The 16,743-nt window shown below is 34.3% G+C and overlaps 2 protein-coding genes across 2 annotated transcripts; one reads left to right on the forward strand and one right to left on the reverse strand.

The window, feature by feature from the left end:
- Window positions 1–2,763: 2,763 nt before the first annotated feature.
- On the forward strand, window positions 2,764–6,824 carry LOC108193977 (uncharacterized). The gene is made up of 3 exons (XM_017360844.2): window positions 2,764–3,015; window positions 4,664–4,777; window positions 6,578–6,824. The coding sequence occupies exons 1-2, from the start codon at window positions 2,881–2,883 to the stop codon at window positions 4,751–4,753; spliced, it is 225 nt and encodes a 74-aa protein (XP_017216333.1). The 5' UTR covers window positions 2,764–2,880; the 3' UTR covers window positions 4,754–4,777; window positions 6,578–6,824.
- A 2,980-nt stretch (window positions 6,825–9,804) lies between these two features.
- On the reverse strand, window positions 9,805–11,436 carry LOC108193277 (NAC domain-containing protein 83). Its single transcript, XM_017359867.2, has 3 exons — window positions 10,908–11,436; window positions 10,570–10,823; window positions 9,805–10,479 (listed from the first exon to the last, which is right to left on the reverse strand). Exons 1-3 carry the CDS (start codon window positions 11,086–11,088, stop codon window positions 10,117–10,119), a joined length of 798 nt encoding a protein of 265 aa, XP_017215356.1. The 5' UTR covers window positions 11,089–11,436; the 3' UTR covers window positions 9,805–10,116.
- Between the last annotated feature and the right edge of the window lie 5,307 nt (window positions 11,437–16,743).

Consider the following 16,743-nt stretch of genomic DNA (forward strand, 5'->3'; position numbering starts at 1 on the left):
GGTTTAGTTAGGACAACGGAGAGAATCGAAATAAAGAATGAAAATATAATAAAAGAATATTAACAGAAATAAATGTCAAAATGATTTATTATAATTATAAATAGATATTGATAAAGATCGTTTAGTTCGTGAAACGATACGAAATTGTAATAAAAAAATCGAGTAAAAATTGTATGAGATTAGGATGGCAGATTAAATTGGCATGAGATTACAATTTCTGATTATATGTTTGGTTTAGTGATGAAATGAATCCGTTTAATTTTAAATATCATTATGTTAATGATTAAATTATTTTATTAGACTTTAATTATTGCTAACATTTATTTGTACATATAAATATTTTTTTGTTATTATTAATATTTTTTAAAAAATATAAATTAACATTAAAAATGATATTCATGTCACAATTTCATACTCACCTCCCTTTTTCAATAATAAAGACTTGGATATGAAAACCGGAAGGAATAAAAAAAGGTAAATTAAACACGACTTTGAATTTGGTTGATTTTATACTGATATCTAATCCCAAATTTTTTAAACCAAGTAATCAAACAACCTCTGTGTTTTGTTTGTTCGACGCGACTGTTTATGTAGATGTCGTATGACTTTTTATTATTGAATGAACTTATTTATTCAAAAAAAAAAAAGCAACCTCTTTGATGACAGAAAAACTTTAAATTACGAGGTTTCACATTAATAAATTTTTGTTTATGTAACAACATACATGATATGATATTAAGGTCCAAGTTAAGCTGTAATTCGAACCGAGACAACCGAGTTTCGAACCGAGCATAATTTGAGTCAAGTTTAATCCATATGAGACGAGACGAGCCGGCTCGTTTAACTAATCGAGCCTAAATTTCTATCCGAACTCGACTCGTTTAATTTCACGAGTCGAGTCGAACCGGCTCGTTTAGCTAAACGAGCCGGTTTTAACCAGTCGAGCGAGTCAGCTCGTATAATTTTACACTTAATCGAGTTTAAACCTTTACTCGAACTCGGCTTGTTTAATTTCACGAGTCGAGTGAAACCGGCTCGTTTAATTAAACGAGCTGGAACCTTTGTCCAAATCCGGCTCGTTTAACGGGTCGACCTCAGTTAAACGAGTTCGAGCCGGGCGAGCTGCCCGACTCGATTTACAGCTCTAATCCAAGTTTATTAAGGGAGATGGATTTATACAAACTACTTAATCCTAATAATCTCATAAAATGAAAATGAAGAGTTATTTCAGATCTTCACCACCTTCGAAAGTAATGTATTTTCACTAATATAATAGTGAAATGAGAATAAAGGGAAGATGCAAAGTTTGATTGTCCCTGTTATCACGGTCGCATGTAGTTGAATAATAATGGAACGCAAACGTGGGTTATGAATTTATTAGGTGTGTTGCTTCATTATTAATTCCCGAAATATCACCTCCAGATATTGACCATCTACAACTACTAAATTTATCTTTGGTGCTTGTATTATTATTCAGATTCAGATATCGTATCCATCCCCAGTGAGAAAACAAAATCAAAATTCAAGTTGCCAAATTCTGGTCTCGTCTCCGGTCTCCTCCGTTTAAAATTCAACATTTCTGGTCTATCGCAAAGCAACAGAGAGATGTTACTTTTTATTTCGGGTAAACACGATTTTAATGGGAAATGTGTGCTCGATTTAGCCTTCCCGCTTTTCATTTTAACGCGTGCTTTACTATTTTATTTCGAAGCATGTCTCGAACATACTAGGAATTTTATGTGCAATTTACACCCTTAAGAGCATCTCCAACGGCGTTGGCTATAATGGTTGGCTAAATTGGACCTGTAAGACATTATGTAAAATTTGCTGAACCTGTAAGACATTTTGCTTCAATGGTGATGGTTATATTGGTTGGCTATAATTTAAAAATAGTATGTTATTAATATTTTAAATTGTTAAAATAGAATATATCAGTTCAATATGGTAATAAATGATGTACCAATTTTCCTACAGATTTTCTTGCAGACGTGTAGAGGTTCGACAAATTTAGCCATCCATAGGAGGTTGGCTAAATTTATAGACAACAGGTGAGCATGGTTGGAGTTGAGTTTTTGGAACTGTTGGCTAAATTGTTTTATTTTAAATATGCCAACTCACTTTTTAGCCAAATCTAACAACTGCATATCCGAATACAAGAGACATGGCAGGTCAATTTTTTCACTACATATAAAAATTCTCATCGTATATATTATTTTATAAAAATTGACCATAGCGCAAAATTTAAATTTTTAACTAGAAACTTAATTTAAAATTACGTTTTGAGCTGAAAATTCAATTTGAATAAAAATACTAGATGAGGTGATATTTGAGACTTTTTTCCACGATATCATATTTGAGCCCATATTGCTTGAAATTGTGATAGAAAATGTCAAACTTTTTTTAAAACAAGCCAATTTCTCGCTGATAAATATTGTAACATCCTTTATTTATGTCAAAAAATTTGATTTAACATCTTTAAATTTTTTTTAATAAATTATTACATCAACTCTTTCGGGAGAACGGATATCAAATGCATTTTTTTTTGTCATAGGATATCAAATACATTTGTTCACAAAATCAATTGTGAAAATTCAAGTTAACTGGATTTGAAAACCTCATCCTCATGTCTCTATTTTCTATTTGAGGCCCAACTGGATATTGAATAGTGTCAGCTTTATTGTGAAGATGGGCCAAGTGAAATTGAGGAACACTGATTATCCTGGTTCATAATGGGCCTTTGGGAAAGAGCGGTAAGTCCAGTCCAGTCAGAAAAGGTTTAGCAGCAGGCAGTCGGAGGCTCGGAGCAGACGAAGTCAGAGAGATCAACGAGAGAGAGAGAGAGAGAGAGAGAGAGAGAGAGAGGGAGGAGAGAGGAGAAAGATGGGTGCATTTTGGGGGAGCAGAGTGATGGAGATCGTAAAGAAGCACGACTCGTCTGGGCTTCTGTGGAAGAGAATTAAGCTCACTACCACTCGCAAAGCCAACGCCAAGAAGCGCATACTTCGTGTCTGGCAGGTACACTTTACACTACAAGATTTGTGCTTCTTCTCATTACCTCAATGTACTGTTATAAAGTTTTCATCTTTTTTTGCCTAATCTACTGTGCCTTATGTTAATTTGTATGGGGATGCTGCTTACTAGGGCTAAGAACATCATGTTGCTCTTACTCTTATTTTAAACCCATGTTTTAAGACCTCCTTTTGTATGGGATACTTATTTTGTTTTGCATTTTACTCTTTGTGAATCTAAATTGATAAGTACATAAAGATTGATGTAATTTGTAATAGGTTAGAAATTGCAAGCATACTTATTGAGGAACAGATAAACCCTTTTTATAATGTCATCCGTTCATGGGTTACTTGCAGCACTAGGAACCTGTCAGTATCGGGTCTGTGGTATGCGTGATACAAGCAACAAACTCGGGCTGTTAGCTGTTATAGTATAATATTGAAAATACAAGAGTTGTGAAATGGTAGAGGACTGTCATTCTGGGGCTGAGTTTGATTGATTCATTGTTTTTTGTGTAATTTATTTATTATCCTTTTAATACCTGTACCTGTGAAGACGGACTCCTGAGCTCTGCCCTTTATTCTACTCATATTGATTGTGTTCCTCTTGCCTCCTTTTGTTTATTCCATTATCCTCATTCTTCTTTAGTCCAATTGAGTGTGTGTGTTGTTGCGATCATATAATGTCTCCCCTGTTTAAAAAGATATTTTGCTGTCACATGCTATTGTTTGACCCATGATCCTTTCGAGTTCTTATTTTTTGGTGGTTTCTATTTGCGGTATGTAGTTGGGGTCTTGTGCACTCTGGTGAGGCCTTTGTGGAAAATGGTATTTTGAGGTCTTGTCAGACCTGTTCCGTAATAATGCTTAATCATCATTTATCATTAAATTGGTATAGTTAAACCCGCATTGGTCAAGCTCTTATATTCTTGGTCATTTCTCTGGTTTCTATGGCTTAGTCCACTTTCTGTACGTTGCTGCTTCTTTTTGTGCCCGGCCTTAGTTCTTTCTTGAAACTTCTTAATAGCCAAGGTACTATATATAGGAGCGTGTTGTGTGTTTCAGTCCCCTTGATGGCGTTGGCCTTACATGGTATCTGGTGGGACTTGTTGGGGTTTGTTTTCTAATATGAGAATTATTATTGATAGGTTCTGGTTCAAATGAGTATGCAGAACTTAAAAGTTCTGTTCTTTTATCTATGTTGTAATGTACTGTTTTGCACTTTGGTATTGAAGGCAGAACATTTGGTTTCCCAGTTCTCCGGTTCTTGATTAAATCCCACCTATCATCAGTATAATAAAGCCAAAGTTAAGCTGGACTAATCAGCTGCTAGACATAGATTCAGATGCAATAAAATCTGTGAAGCAGATATTAGATATCAGGATAGACACACAAAAGAATTTACTGTTGCTGCTTCTACTGTACCCTATCAGTTTCTTATTTCCTTGATCTCTAGAATAGTTGTTTCACCTTTCCTTTGAACTTGTAAGAGGTCGATGATCACTTATGTTCTGCTGTACACTTTTCATGCTAAAATAAGTTTTCGATTCATGTGATGCTTGAGTAGCTTACAAAAATTTTCTATATATAATTGTGCATATCATCATTATTTGCTGACCACGTTGATGTCCACTTTGGAAACATCTGTTTTGTAGAATGACGCGGTTCTAAAGGCATGTGCTGAGCCACCTCTTCAGAAAACTGCACAGATGGACGCTGAGGGATCACAGTTAAAGAAAGATTGAACAGCCAGGATTAGCCAATAAGTTGTAAGAATGCTAAACAAGCCTGAACCGAGTGTTACACCTTGATTAGTACCATAATTAATATCTTTTCAGTTTCATCTTATTGTTATGATGCTGAACTTTGTTTTTTTTTTTAATTGAATTCCCAGTTAGAAGTATGGTGTTATCTTTTGCTAGGCAATATGGATGGCCTTTTTACGTTGGCTAGACATGTAAAATAGGTCTACTATAAAATGTATTTTGTAGTAATCAACAATTGGAGCGAAACCAAAAGGCACTAAGCTAATGGTATCCCTTCCTTTAACCTTATTGCTAATAGGGTGGGATCTGAGAAGTTATTGTGTGGCTATTTTATGTAGCAGAAACAATTTACTAATGAATTAGTAAATATGGAACCTTAAATCAGGCTATGAAGAAAATTTTATTTGCTTATTACTAGTATTTGTATTTGTATAAGGTGGTTGACTATAAAATATATATGTGTAAAATTGAATCAGAAAGACGCAAACTCACAGAAAGCACAGGAGTTGATTCGTGCGCGACTCACAAATACGGTTGAACATGCCCTTTGAAAAAAAAAAGTCTACAAGCAGATCTAGTGAAAATTATTCTGAAAATGCACGCGTGAACACACACTTTCAAAAAAAAATTAAAAAATCCTAGTACAAGTAGTTAACAGTACAATAGCATGTCGCATCATCTTAAACATACTAGAAATAGGTCACTTGACATCAGCATGCTTCAGAATTGGTTACCTTGATCTTTTGGTCCTCCAATCCTATTCTTCCCCTATAACGATCAAAAAGCTCAATGGAACTGGCCTTTTTGCCCCTTCTGAATTCACGCTTAATTTCTGGTTTGGAACTTGCAAAAAAAATTGCATTTCTTTAATTCGCCATATTTTTGGTCTACTGCATATGCATGAGTAATTGTTTATATTATATAATAATTTATATAAATATGTATGAGGATTGAGGAGGGGGATGGAGTGAGGAAATGAACACATGAGCTGTCTCGTGGAGGAAGATTGCCTTATCACTAGACCAAACCCTCAACCTCACAAAAGGGTTATCAGGTTATGCTGAAGATGCTGTAGGAGCAAGTCTAATGTAGAGCTATAGTTGGTTATATAGCCTAAATATGATACTAGATTCGTGATACGATCAATCCAATGCTTGTCTATTATTGAATGGGAAATAGCACAAATGGTTGATTTGTTTTAAAGATAAAAACGAAGATAGTTATACTATCTTTTCTGCATCTATAACCTATGGATGATTTAAAGACTCAGGTAAAAGGTTGGTTTAATTAAAAACTAGATAATTCTATTTTGGAATCAAGCATCGGAATGGTTCTGTTTTAAGTCGTAAAGTCAATATCTGTTGTTGAACTATAGCAATAAGCCAATAACTATAGCCGTTTCAGAACTAAAATTTGACTTGATCTTAAAAATTGGATCTCCTTTAGCAGTATTGACTTTATTTTCCAAGTCTTATTCCCACTGCCCTGGTATCACTCATGAGCTCCTAAGTGAAAAAGAGAGGTAAATTTCTGGGATTTTGTAAAGGATGTTTTAAACTTTCAATACAGCGGGGAAGGATTCTACCAAAATTGCTGATAGCATAGCGTGGTCCACTCTTAATTGTAGAGAAAACAGGAATTTTATGTGTATATGTATGTGGCCATGGAATTCCCTGAAAGGGGAAATTCTCATGTCCTATCTTGACTGCACCACTATTCGATGCCAATGAATTTAGATGAAAAATATTTTGAATACCTTTCACCTTGTATCTAAGAATTATCATATTCTACTGTCTATGACAGGTGTTTCCGCTAAAGGAACAGTTATGGTATGGGTTCTCTGGTATTTGTGCTGGATTTACTGGATTTAAAGTTTGGAAAATCCTGTTGACATCCAATTTGCCAATATTTTGGGAGTGTTGGGATCCTTTCAGCACATTATATTTCCTATGAACGTCACTTGGCCGCACATTCATTATTGATAAATGTACAATATGTTTTCGTTGTTGGATTATGTCCTGTTAATATTGTAGACTGTATTTGATCATAATTCATGCTGTGTCTTGTTGATAGCGTAGACTCTACTGATCATAATGGAGGTTGTTGCGATTCCATATGCCTCCTTTACTTGTTCTCCTCGTTGGGTTGTGTCATGCAGATATTGTAGACTTCATGGATCATTATGGAGGTTGTTATGAATCCATATACCTCCTCTGTTTAGTGAGCTCAGCGATCCAAATTTTTGCACAATATAAAAGACTTGCTGATAACTCTGAACAAACAAACCCCCCCAACACACACACACTCAAACTCAATTACTTACCCCCAAGTAATTGGGCCACCAGAGTTCAAGTTAGGGGCTACTTGTTTATTACCATTAGGTTCAGTATTTCTATTTTAGTTTTGCTGGGCATTTGACATAATAAATATGGTGTTGAAGGATGCAGGAGGAAATTTGGTTATGGTCTGTTGCGTAACTCTCTGGTATTTCGCATGTGATGGTTGGTGCAGGATAGAGTTTGCCAAATGACTTGTTTGAGGATCATGGGACCGGTCGACATTTATTCTTATTTGGCAAGTTTACATTTTTAAACTTGATTAGAACCCGTAAACACAGCTTGAATCAACCGGAGAGGTCATTGTTGCAGAGATATTAAGCAACCCCATAAACTCAATTTTGGTTAAACAAACCTGAATTAGAAGTGGTTGGTGTTGGAAGTGGTCAACTTTCATGTAAATTGATAAGCCATTCACTTTCCCTGTCCCCTGGGCAATCATCTTGCCTTCTGTTTATCTGTGCAACCAAATAATTCACCTCTTTATTATACATGGACGCCCTTATACGGCTCTTGGTAGGACAAGCTGTGGGGTTTTTCCTTTCTATATCTGTGATTGACCTAATGAGTTGCGAGGCTTTTAAAGTGCCCACGTGATTTAATATATGAAAGCCCCAACCACAGTTCCAGTAATCCCTCATATTGCTCTTTCTTCAAGCCTGAGTCCAAAACATCGCGGTCTTGAATATTTGTTCGAGATACTGTATCGAGTGCGTCTACGGTGTTATATATGTCGAATCTCGATGTTATATTTGTCGAACCTCTTATATATGCTGATTTCACGAGATATTTTTTACTTTTTAGAATATAGTCGGTACTTGTTTGGATTGTGATATATATGACATCTTTTCAGAGACTAGCTGTGAAATGTTTAGAATTAGTATAAGAGAGTAGACCCGGCAAATTTTCACACGACACGAATACACGACACGAAAACGACACGAAAATTTAATGTTTGTGTTTGCATTTTGGGTACACGACACGAAAAGGTACACGACACGAAATACACGACTGAGAAGTCGTGTCGGTTTTGTGTTTACCCTTCGGGTACACGACACGACACGAGGTACACGAAATAAATATATATATATATATTTATATATTTATATTTATATATATATATATATATTTATATATTTATATATATATTTATATATTTATATTTATATTTATATATATATATATATATATATATATATATATATATATATATATATATTTACCCTTCAGATTAAGAGTTGGTCGCGGACAAATTCAAAGTTTCCCAATTATCCTTTATTTTATGTAACTTTGCTTATGTTTAAGCCTGAATTTGGACAATATTTGTAAAATATTAATATTTCGTGTACTAATTCGTTACCAGTTTCGTGTATTTTTTCGTGTATATTTCGTGTTTTCGTGTTTTCATGTACTATTTCGTATCGTGTCGTTTTCGTGTGCATGAAAAAATTCGTGTACTACAGTTCGTGTCGTTTTTACCTGTTTCTAAATCGTGTCGTGTTCGTGTTTACAATCGTGTACACGAATTGAATTCGTGTCGTGTTCGTGTATACCCACCAAATACACGAAACACGAAAGTACACGACACGTTTATACACGACACGAACGATTTGCCAGGTCTATAAGAGAGGGGGAGACGTGAAGAACTAAAACAGCTCTAGCTTATATTAATATAGGCCAGTGCGAGAAGAAACTGTGGTCGGCAATTTTTATATCATCATGTCACTTCCAATTAGACTAGTGGATGGTTAAGTTTATGCAAAAACTACGTATTTTTTTGTGTATTTCTTCTTGTTGCATGGGGCAGTACGTTTAATTATTTGTGTAAACAAACAGTCACGTAAGCTCGGCTTTGTATACGCCGTCCCTGATTTCCCCGGTCTACACTTGGCATTGCTCCAAAGCTCTGCCCTCTCCCCTGTCAATTTTCAACACTGTACTGTATTAAGTATTAAGTAATCGTATACTGAGGAAAATACACATCTTAACTTGCATTTTCAGCATACAGTACAGTGTAATAGTACTTTCGTATTTACAAAATCCCTTGTTTTCATATCTGAACAAATTCCCCTGCACAACTTTAGGCATCTTTGACAAAACCCACTTTGTTCCACAAATAAATAGTGGCTTCCCACTGCCTTTAATGATTGCCCATTTTTTAAACAGGGATTGATTAAATGATTTCCCCTTTTTGTTTTAACACCGAATCTTCACAATTTCTCCGGCAAGTTAGACTCCGGAGTGTATGATTTACCCGATTTAGACCAAACACGAGATAAATCGAGTGCTTACGTACGAAATAAGAAATAAGTTGTCACGTATGGGTTCTGTTGGAGTATACGTAGTTTTATGTATTTAGTCTATTGTTACGGTAGCAAAGTAAGAAAAAGAAAGTAGGTTAGTTTTACAAGTTGCAAACAAGGTCCAACAAAAGGAACCTCATACTACTAGGAAGGTGATCTTTGGGAAGATTATGTTCCTTGTTCTTGTGCTTCCCACAAGGATTCTCTTATCTTTTGACAAAGCTCTTACGTTTGTGTGCCACATGTTTTGCTTCCTCTTCTTTATCAAAAGTCCTCTTTCACTATTATTATTCCCCCTAAAAATCAAACTCCTTTTCAAACATCTTCGATAGTGATACCAATTAACGTTAATCACACAGCTCTTAATCTGATTCATCAAGGCTAACAAGGATTAATAAATATTCATCTTCACTAAACTGAAAGTAAATTGAGGAATCATCCTCCTGAGTACATAACACAGCAACCATCTGTTAACAACAACTTAAACACATTGATGTTTAATTTGCCCTTCTACTACTAGTTCTGTCTCTGGTTCGAAATCGCGGAGAGACAGTTGCAGCCGAAGCAAACTTCAGGTTCCTAACTAGTTATTCCAGAGGGATTGGATGGATGGATGATATTGAAAAGAACTCAATAGCTATGGCAAGGCACTAATTAAATAAATCGAGGGGTCGTAGTAGTAGTAGTGGTAGTAGTCGTAGTACTAAGGCAAACGTTTGCTCAAAAAATTGGATAGACTAGTAGTATTGCAGCTACTGCTTTCTTCGTGATCCTCCCCGGACTGATTGGAAGAGGCCTCCGTGATCCCGCTGGAACCGGAAGATGATAAGGCCGGGGCAAGATTCAAATCAGTAGTCCTCTGCTTGGTCATGAAATCGTAAAAAACTGGACTATTGTTCTTCTTCCGTGAACTCGGAGCTGGACCTGCTACTGCTTCTGCTGGTGCTATGTTAATGTTCTGGGATTGTAGCTTCGGTTGAGGCTGAGTAACTTCGTTATCTTCATTCTTGGCACTGCCTCTCTTTTTGAGAAATATTCGGCAAAGAACCCAATTCTCCATTTGTCCCTGAGAATGATCATAACACAAAATGGAATTCAGCAATTGTTCCTGTAAATTATCGGGCCTTGATGCATTGTTTGTTGTTGGGATTATTACCTGCTGAGATTGAATTGGGGCGAGACGATACTCGTGCATGATCCAGTCAGTTCTTGAGCCACTCGGAGGCTTCCCCCGGTAAAAAACCAAGGTTTTTTTCATTCCAACAACCTGGTTTCCTTTGCTGCTCGCAATTTTCTTGTCGAGTCCAGTGGCCTTCCAGTACCCGGAAGCCGTGGCCCTGTTCGACCTGTTGCCATTCGGGTACTTAACCTCTCGTGTCGTAAAAAAGTACCTTTCCTGCTCCATATCCCCTGTTTCATAACAAAAATGATCAGCCCAAATTACTTACCAATAATAACGTCTCGAGATTTTAGGAGAACTAGTCAGTTAAATACCTGGCAAATCCCAGGGGTCAGATTTGCAGAGATCAACCTCAGGAATAATGGAAGCCGGCAAAGGAAACGAGAACACTTTGCGCTTCAAGTAATCGAGGACAAGCTCTTGATCAGTGGGGTGGAACCTGAACCCCGGCAACAATCTCAGCACACCATTCTTCATAAAATTCACCTTCTCCATAAATCTTAATGTAATGAAATGAAAAATCTGAAGCTGAAGTTGAGAAGTTGAAAACTTAAAGGAAGCTAAACATGGTAGGATATGTTTTAATGGTTGAGTGAAGCTTGCAAAGAAGAAACAGAGTAGGATGAGGAGAGGGGCGCACGAAGAGAGAATAGAAAGGGGGCTGCATCTTTATAGTGTGTCGAGAGAATAGAATATTGAAGAAAGAAAGAGTTGGACGAAGAGGAATTGAAGCAAGGCAGTTGGCGTAAACGAGACTCAATCGGCTGTGTTTTTTTACTTTTTGTGCTTCTCCATTTGTATTAACCAAAGGTTTAAAAGTCGGATCACCTTTCTTGTCTTTTTCACTACCACTTCATTTCCCAGCATATGTAACTAAGCTTTTCAGACTAACCGTGGGTGTTAAAACTTAGGACAGACGTTTTCTTTTGTTATCTTTCTGTATTTTAGATTTCACACTACTGGCTTGTGTTACGAACCTAGAGGGGTGTATTGGATTGAGATTTTAAAGCATTTTTTTGCATTCATGAAATCCGAGGGTATTCGATTGGGATTGTTTGAAATCCATTAAAATCTTGAGGTATTCAATTGGGATTTTAAACTATGCTACAAAATCTAGTGGTATTCAATTGGGATTTTAAATTATGCTTTAAAATCCGATGGTATTCAATTGGGATTGTTTAAAATCCATTAAAATCTGATGGTATTCAAATGCTGATGGATTTTTTTTCATTTCATAAAATGATGGATTTTGTGGCATTCTTCAGTGTATTTTAAGTTTTTTGAAATCCCACCAAAGTTTTTTGAAATCCCACCAAATTCAATGGGATTTTGAAGCATTGTAGCTAAATCCTATCAACTCTGCGACATTTCATCAAGAATCCGCAAAAAATCAAAATCACATACAATCCATTAAAATTCATAGACTAAAAACAATGCATTAAAATCTCAATCGAATACACCCCCGCTAGTCGAGTCGAATTCGGTACTGTTTTATGTTACGAATCTAGTCTAGTCGAGTTTGGAATTTGGGTTTTATTTTTTTTTTTTCTTTTTATATGAGGTATTATTCTGTGGGTGATAGATGCGGTGAGGACTTAGAGTTAGAAATGACAGAGTGTTGTTGCGTCGGATGTTGTCGTGCTTGGTAATGCGTCAAAGGTTAATCTTGATATCCATATTAGAAAAGCAAGTGAAAATATACTTGGACAAACGAGCTTCAGCAAATTCAAACAATATATCTGAATATTATAGAGTAAAGTTTTTTGTAAATTACATTTTTATTGTACTCCCTCCGTCCTCTTTTACATGTCCATTTTGCTTTTTGAGGAGTCAAATTGACCAATTTTTGACTAAATATTACAAATTATCTACTTATTATTTTTAAAATCTGAAAGTTGCATATTAAAGTAGACTAAATATACTTTCTAATGGTATAATTTGTTAGAAAATGGAAAAGTTTGAGTCATATTTTATATATGTTCTTGATGTAATTTCCGGAAGCTAATAGTTGGAGGTTGTTCCTTGCTATGAGGACTTAAACTTTCGTACTTGGATCTAAGATATTTTCTTAGTGAAATCCATAAATATATTGAGGCAAAGTTGCTCAGTTGAAATGGGTTATGTGGATTTAGTCCCACATTGATTTTGTAAAAGGATATTATGGAGTTTATATAACATCTTGTATAAGTGTGTTTACAACTACTAATACAAGTGGAATGCTTGTGTGGCCTAGTGCTAGTAAAAACTTCTATATCTTTTTCACGTTTATTTATATAGATTATTTTATTATTAATATTAAATATATTGAGTCGAGATTATTTTAAATAATCAGACTCTGAATATATTATAAAATATTAATATTAAGTAATTTGAACAATATAAATAATGAACAAAACCTGTTTTGTTTTGTTTTTACTATTTTGTGACTTGGTCCCACATTGAGTAAAATAGTAAGAGAGCAACTACTTGTCCCTATATAAAGAGAAGGACACTTGAGATTTTTTTTAAGGGAGAATTCTCTAAGTGCCTATCTTGCAAACGTGAATTAGTTGCAAAGATTTTTTGGGCAAATTGAGAATTTTCTAAGTAGGATCTCTAAGTGCCTATCTTGCAAACGTATATGAGTTGCATAGATTTTTTGGGCGAATTGAGGTGCTAGTCGTTGTTGATCGTTTCCGTGTCTGTGAGCGGTTCGGTCTGTGCTGTTTTATCCTGGGAGCGATATTGCGACACCCATCACAGCGGAGTGGGGCAATAATCACTTCAAGAACATCCTAGTCTTCATCGAAGGGCTAGGTGACTCAGCTGTTCAGTGCTCTTTTTCGAGCGACGGTCTAAGGGCTAGGTGACTTAGCTGTTCAGTGCTCTTTTTCGAGCGTCGGTGTAAGGTACGCCTTTCTTGTCTTTTCTTGTTAATTATCAGTCGCTGATTAATTGTGTATATGATCTTCGTGCATGCTATATAGTTGTGATTTTGTTTGCTTGTTCTTGCTTATATAATATAACTGCTCTACACATTGTTGCTGTGATATTCACTGTTATTTTTTTCCAACATAATTTTTATTATTTTTCTCAATTATTTGATACATGTAAATTTCAGTCAAAATATAGTCAATTTGACTGGTCAAAAGTCAAAATGGACATGTAAAAGGGGACGGAGGGAGTAGTATTTTAGACCAAAATCTTAGTCATTCAATATATTTAATCTAACGATCCTTATTACTTATCTTTTATTATTTTAAATTATGTTTAGTGGGTGAATGTTCGATATACAGTATAAAATACGGACCACCAGCTATAATCATGGGCATCAATTATGATTTTGTATTTTATGTATCTCTCTGTACAATGTAATAGTTCTGCACATCTATGTTATTGTTTGTACACTTCATTCATTATCGATTATCGTTTTTTTCTCCATCTTGAAATTAACAACCTCTGTCGTGATGCACCTTCATTAGATCTGATTAATTTTTGTTTTTAAACATAATTAAAGAGGATGATGGCAATTACAATGAAAATGCAAGACGATGATGACAATAATCCATTGTCATCATCGTCCTGCAGAACAATCCATTGTAGTTGCAGAACGATCGCTGTAATTCCATCATTCTCTTCACCTATGTTTAAAAACAAAAATTAACCAGATGCAATAAAAGTGCAGTACAATGGAGATTGTTGACTTGAAGATGGAGAAGAAAAACGATAATCGATGATGAATAAAGTGGACAAATAATTACATAGATGCGCAAAACTATTGTATAGTACGGAGAAATACATAAAAATACAAAATCATAACTAATGTTCGTGATTATAATCAGTGGTATGTATAATATATATCTAGCATTCACCCACTAAACATAATTTTAAAAATAATAAAAGGAGGATAATAAGACCGTCAGATTAAAAATAATGAATGGCTAAGATGTTGTTCAACAATATTACAATAAAAACTGTGGTCTACAAGGAACTTTACTCGAATATTATATTATATTTTAATTTAATTTAGACTTTTTTGTATAAAACTACACAGTGTTAAATTGTATCATAAGAGCAATTCCAATGGAGGTGTTAAAGTAGGTGCTATTGCTATAATATAGCACCCAAGCACAAAACTCAATTCCAATGGGATGCTAAACTTGAATGTAAAATAGCAAAATGCTATACTTAGTCTTAAATATAGAACCTTAGAACCAAGTATAGATGGTGTTATAATTGCCACATAAGTATGCAAGTGACAAATTACATTAATAAAGTAATAGTGACAAATATAGTTATGTACTTTAAGATTATGTAATGAGAATATAGTTTTATTTGAATATGTTTGGTTCTATTTTACATTTATCATTGGATCATAAATTCTATTTTAGTATAAAAATCACTTTTTAATTTCAAATTATGAAAATAACTACATCTATTTTAACATCATCATTGGACTTGCTCTAATAGTAAGAGAAAAAATAAAAACAATAGTAATCGGATGATGGTACTATTTATCGGAATGCTGCCCTAAATGCTAAAGTCTCGAATCGATCTCTTGGTCCTAACACACGTCTGGATCATAGGTCCAGCGAATAGGGATGGGAAAATTTTATAAAAAATTGGGTGATCGCGACGGGGGTGGGGATTCGTGTCTCCTCGATCCTGATCCCCGATCCCGATTATATATGTAAATAATAATATATTTATATATATTATACTAAATATATTATTAAAAATAGATATTTTTTTCCTTCAAAAAAATAGATATCTTTTATAATATTATTAAAATTTAAAAAATAATCTTTATTTTTATTGATCGATTATTATTATATTGTAAAATATTATTTAATAATTTTAAAATTATCATTTATTTATATAATAAATCAATTTTAATATGATTTGATGTTAAAAATATGGGATAATATCATTTTATTAGTATATTACGAGTTAATAGTTTGTTTGTTTTATTAGAAAGTGTATTATATATTATAAAATTATTATCTTTTTCATGAAAAAAATTCATATCCTTATTGTAGATTTCACAGTCATCTAAATCCAATCTTCGTTGATAAATAGATATCGTTTCAAACAATACACATCATCATCATCATCATTATGTCTAATATGTAATTGTTAATTAACACAACTCAATAAGCAAGCTGCACATATCGTGGGTGTTTGGCTCACTAAATTAAGCACTTCTTTTTATTATAAGCTGGCTTATGATTTTTGTTGTCTGTTTGAGTGCAGAAGTCCACATGACTTCTTTGCTGATTTAAGTTCAGAATCCAGAAGTTAGGAAGTGTAGCTTCTTCCTCAATTTATTTTTTGCAAGTCTCCGCTATATTGTAAAGTAACTAGCATGTGATGTTTTAAATTTATATTTAAATAAATTAAATGTAATTTAAATTTCATATATTAAATTTATACTTATATAAATTAGTTTTTATTTAAAAGTATTAACTTATAATATAAATTATTAAACACTCTACTAACTTATAAGTCAAATTATCCAAACACTTCAAACACTTATAATATCTTTACTACTTATCACTTATAATTCACTTCTCAACTTTAAGTAATAAGCAACTTCTTTTAAGTTCCGCCAAACATCTCCATCATCTCTCTCTCCCCCTCTCAAACCCTAGTCTCCATTAAAGATTTTGGAGGGGGCTTCCATCAGTTTTCACCGGTGGAAAGCCCCGATTTCTTTTTCCGTTTGTTTGAAATCTTGTTTTCCTTTCAATAAGTTCTCAATTCATTTGGGTTTTGTTAGTCTCTCCTTCTTGTGAAAGTTGGCTTTTGTTTTGGTGTGTTTTGATGTTCTCCATGATCGAGTTTATAGATCGGCATGATTTTCATGGGTTTGATTCAGGTTTGAAGATTATTATAGAATCACATCTATGGTCGATTGTTCAGAACAGTCAGGTGAAAGCCAATCGAGTGAAAGCCAATCGGGTGAAAACCAATCAAGTGAAAACCAATCAGGTAAAAACGAGTACGTATATTCAAATTATCTTCAAATTGCTTAGTTGCCTCTTCAAGAAGGATTCAACAGCAATATAATTCAGCGTCTGTCCAATTCCGATTATGTTTGTAGATGTCGTATGGCTTTTGATTAATGAATTGATTCCCTTTTATATATAAAAAAATAGAGTAATTGACATA

The sequence above is a fragment of the Daucus carota genome, chromosome 7, assembly GCF_001625215.2.
Source record: "Daucus carota subsp. sativus chromosome 7, DH1 v3.0, whole genome shotgun sequence".
Taxonomy (NCBI): Eukaryota; Viridiplantae; Streptophyta; class Magnoliopsida; order Apiales; family Apiaceae; genus Daucus; species Daucus carota.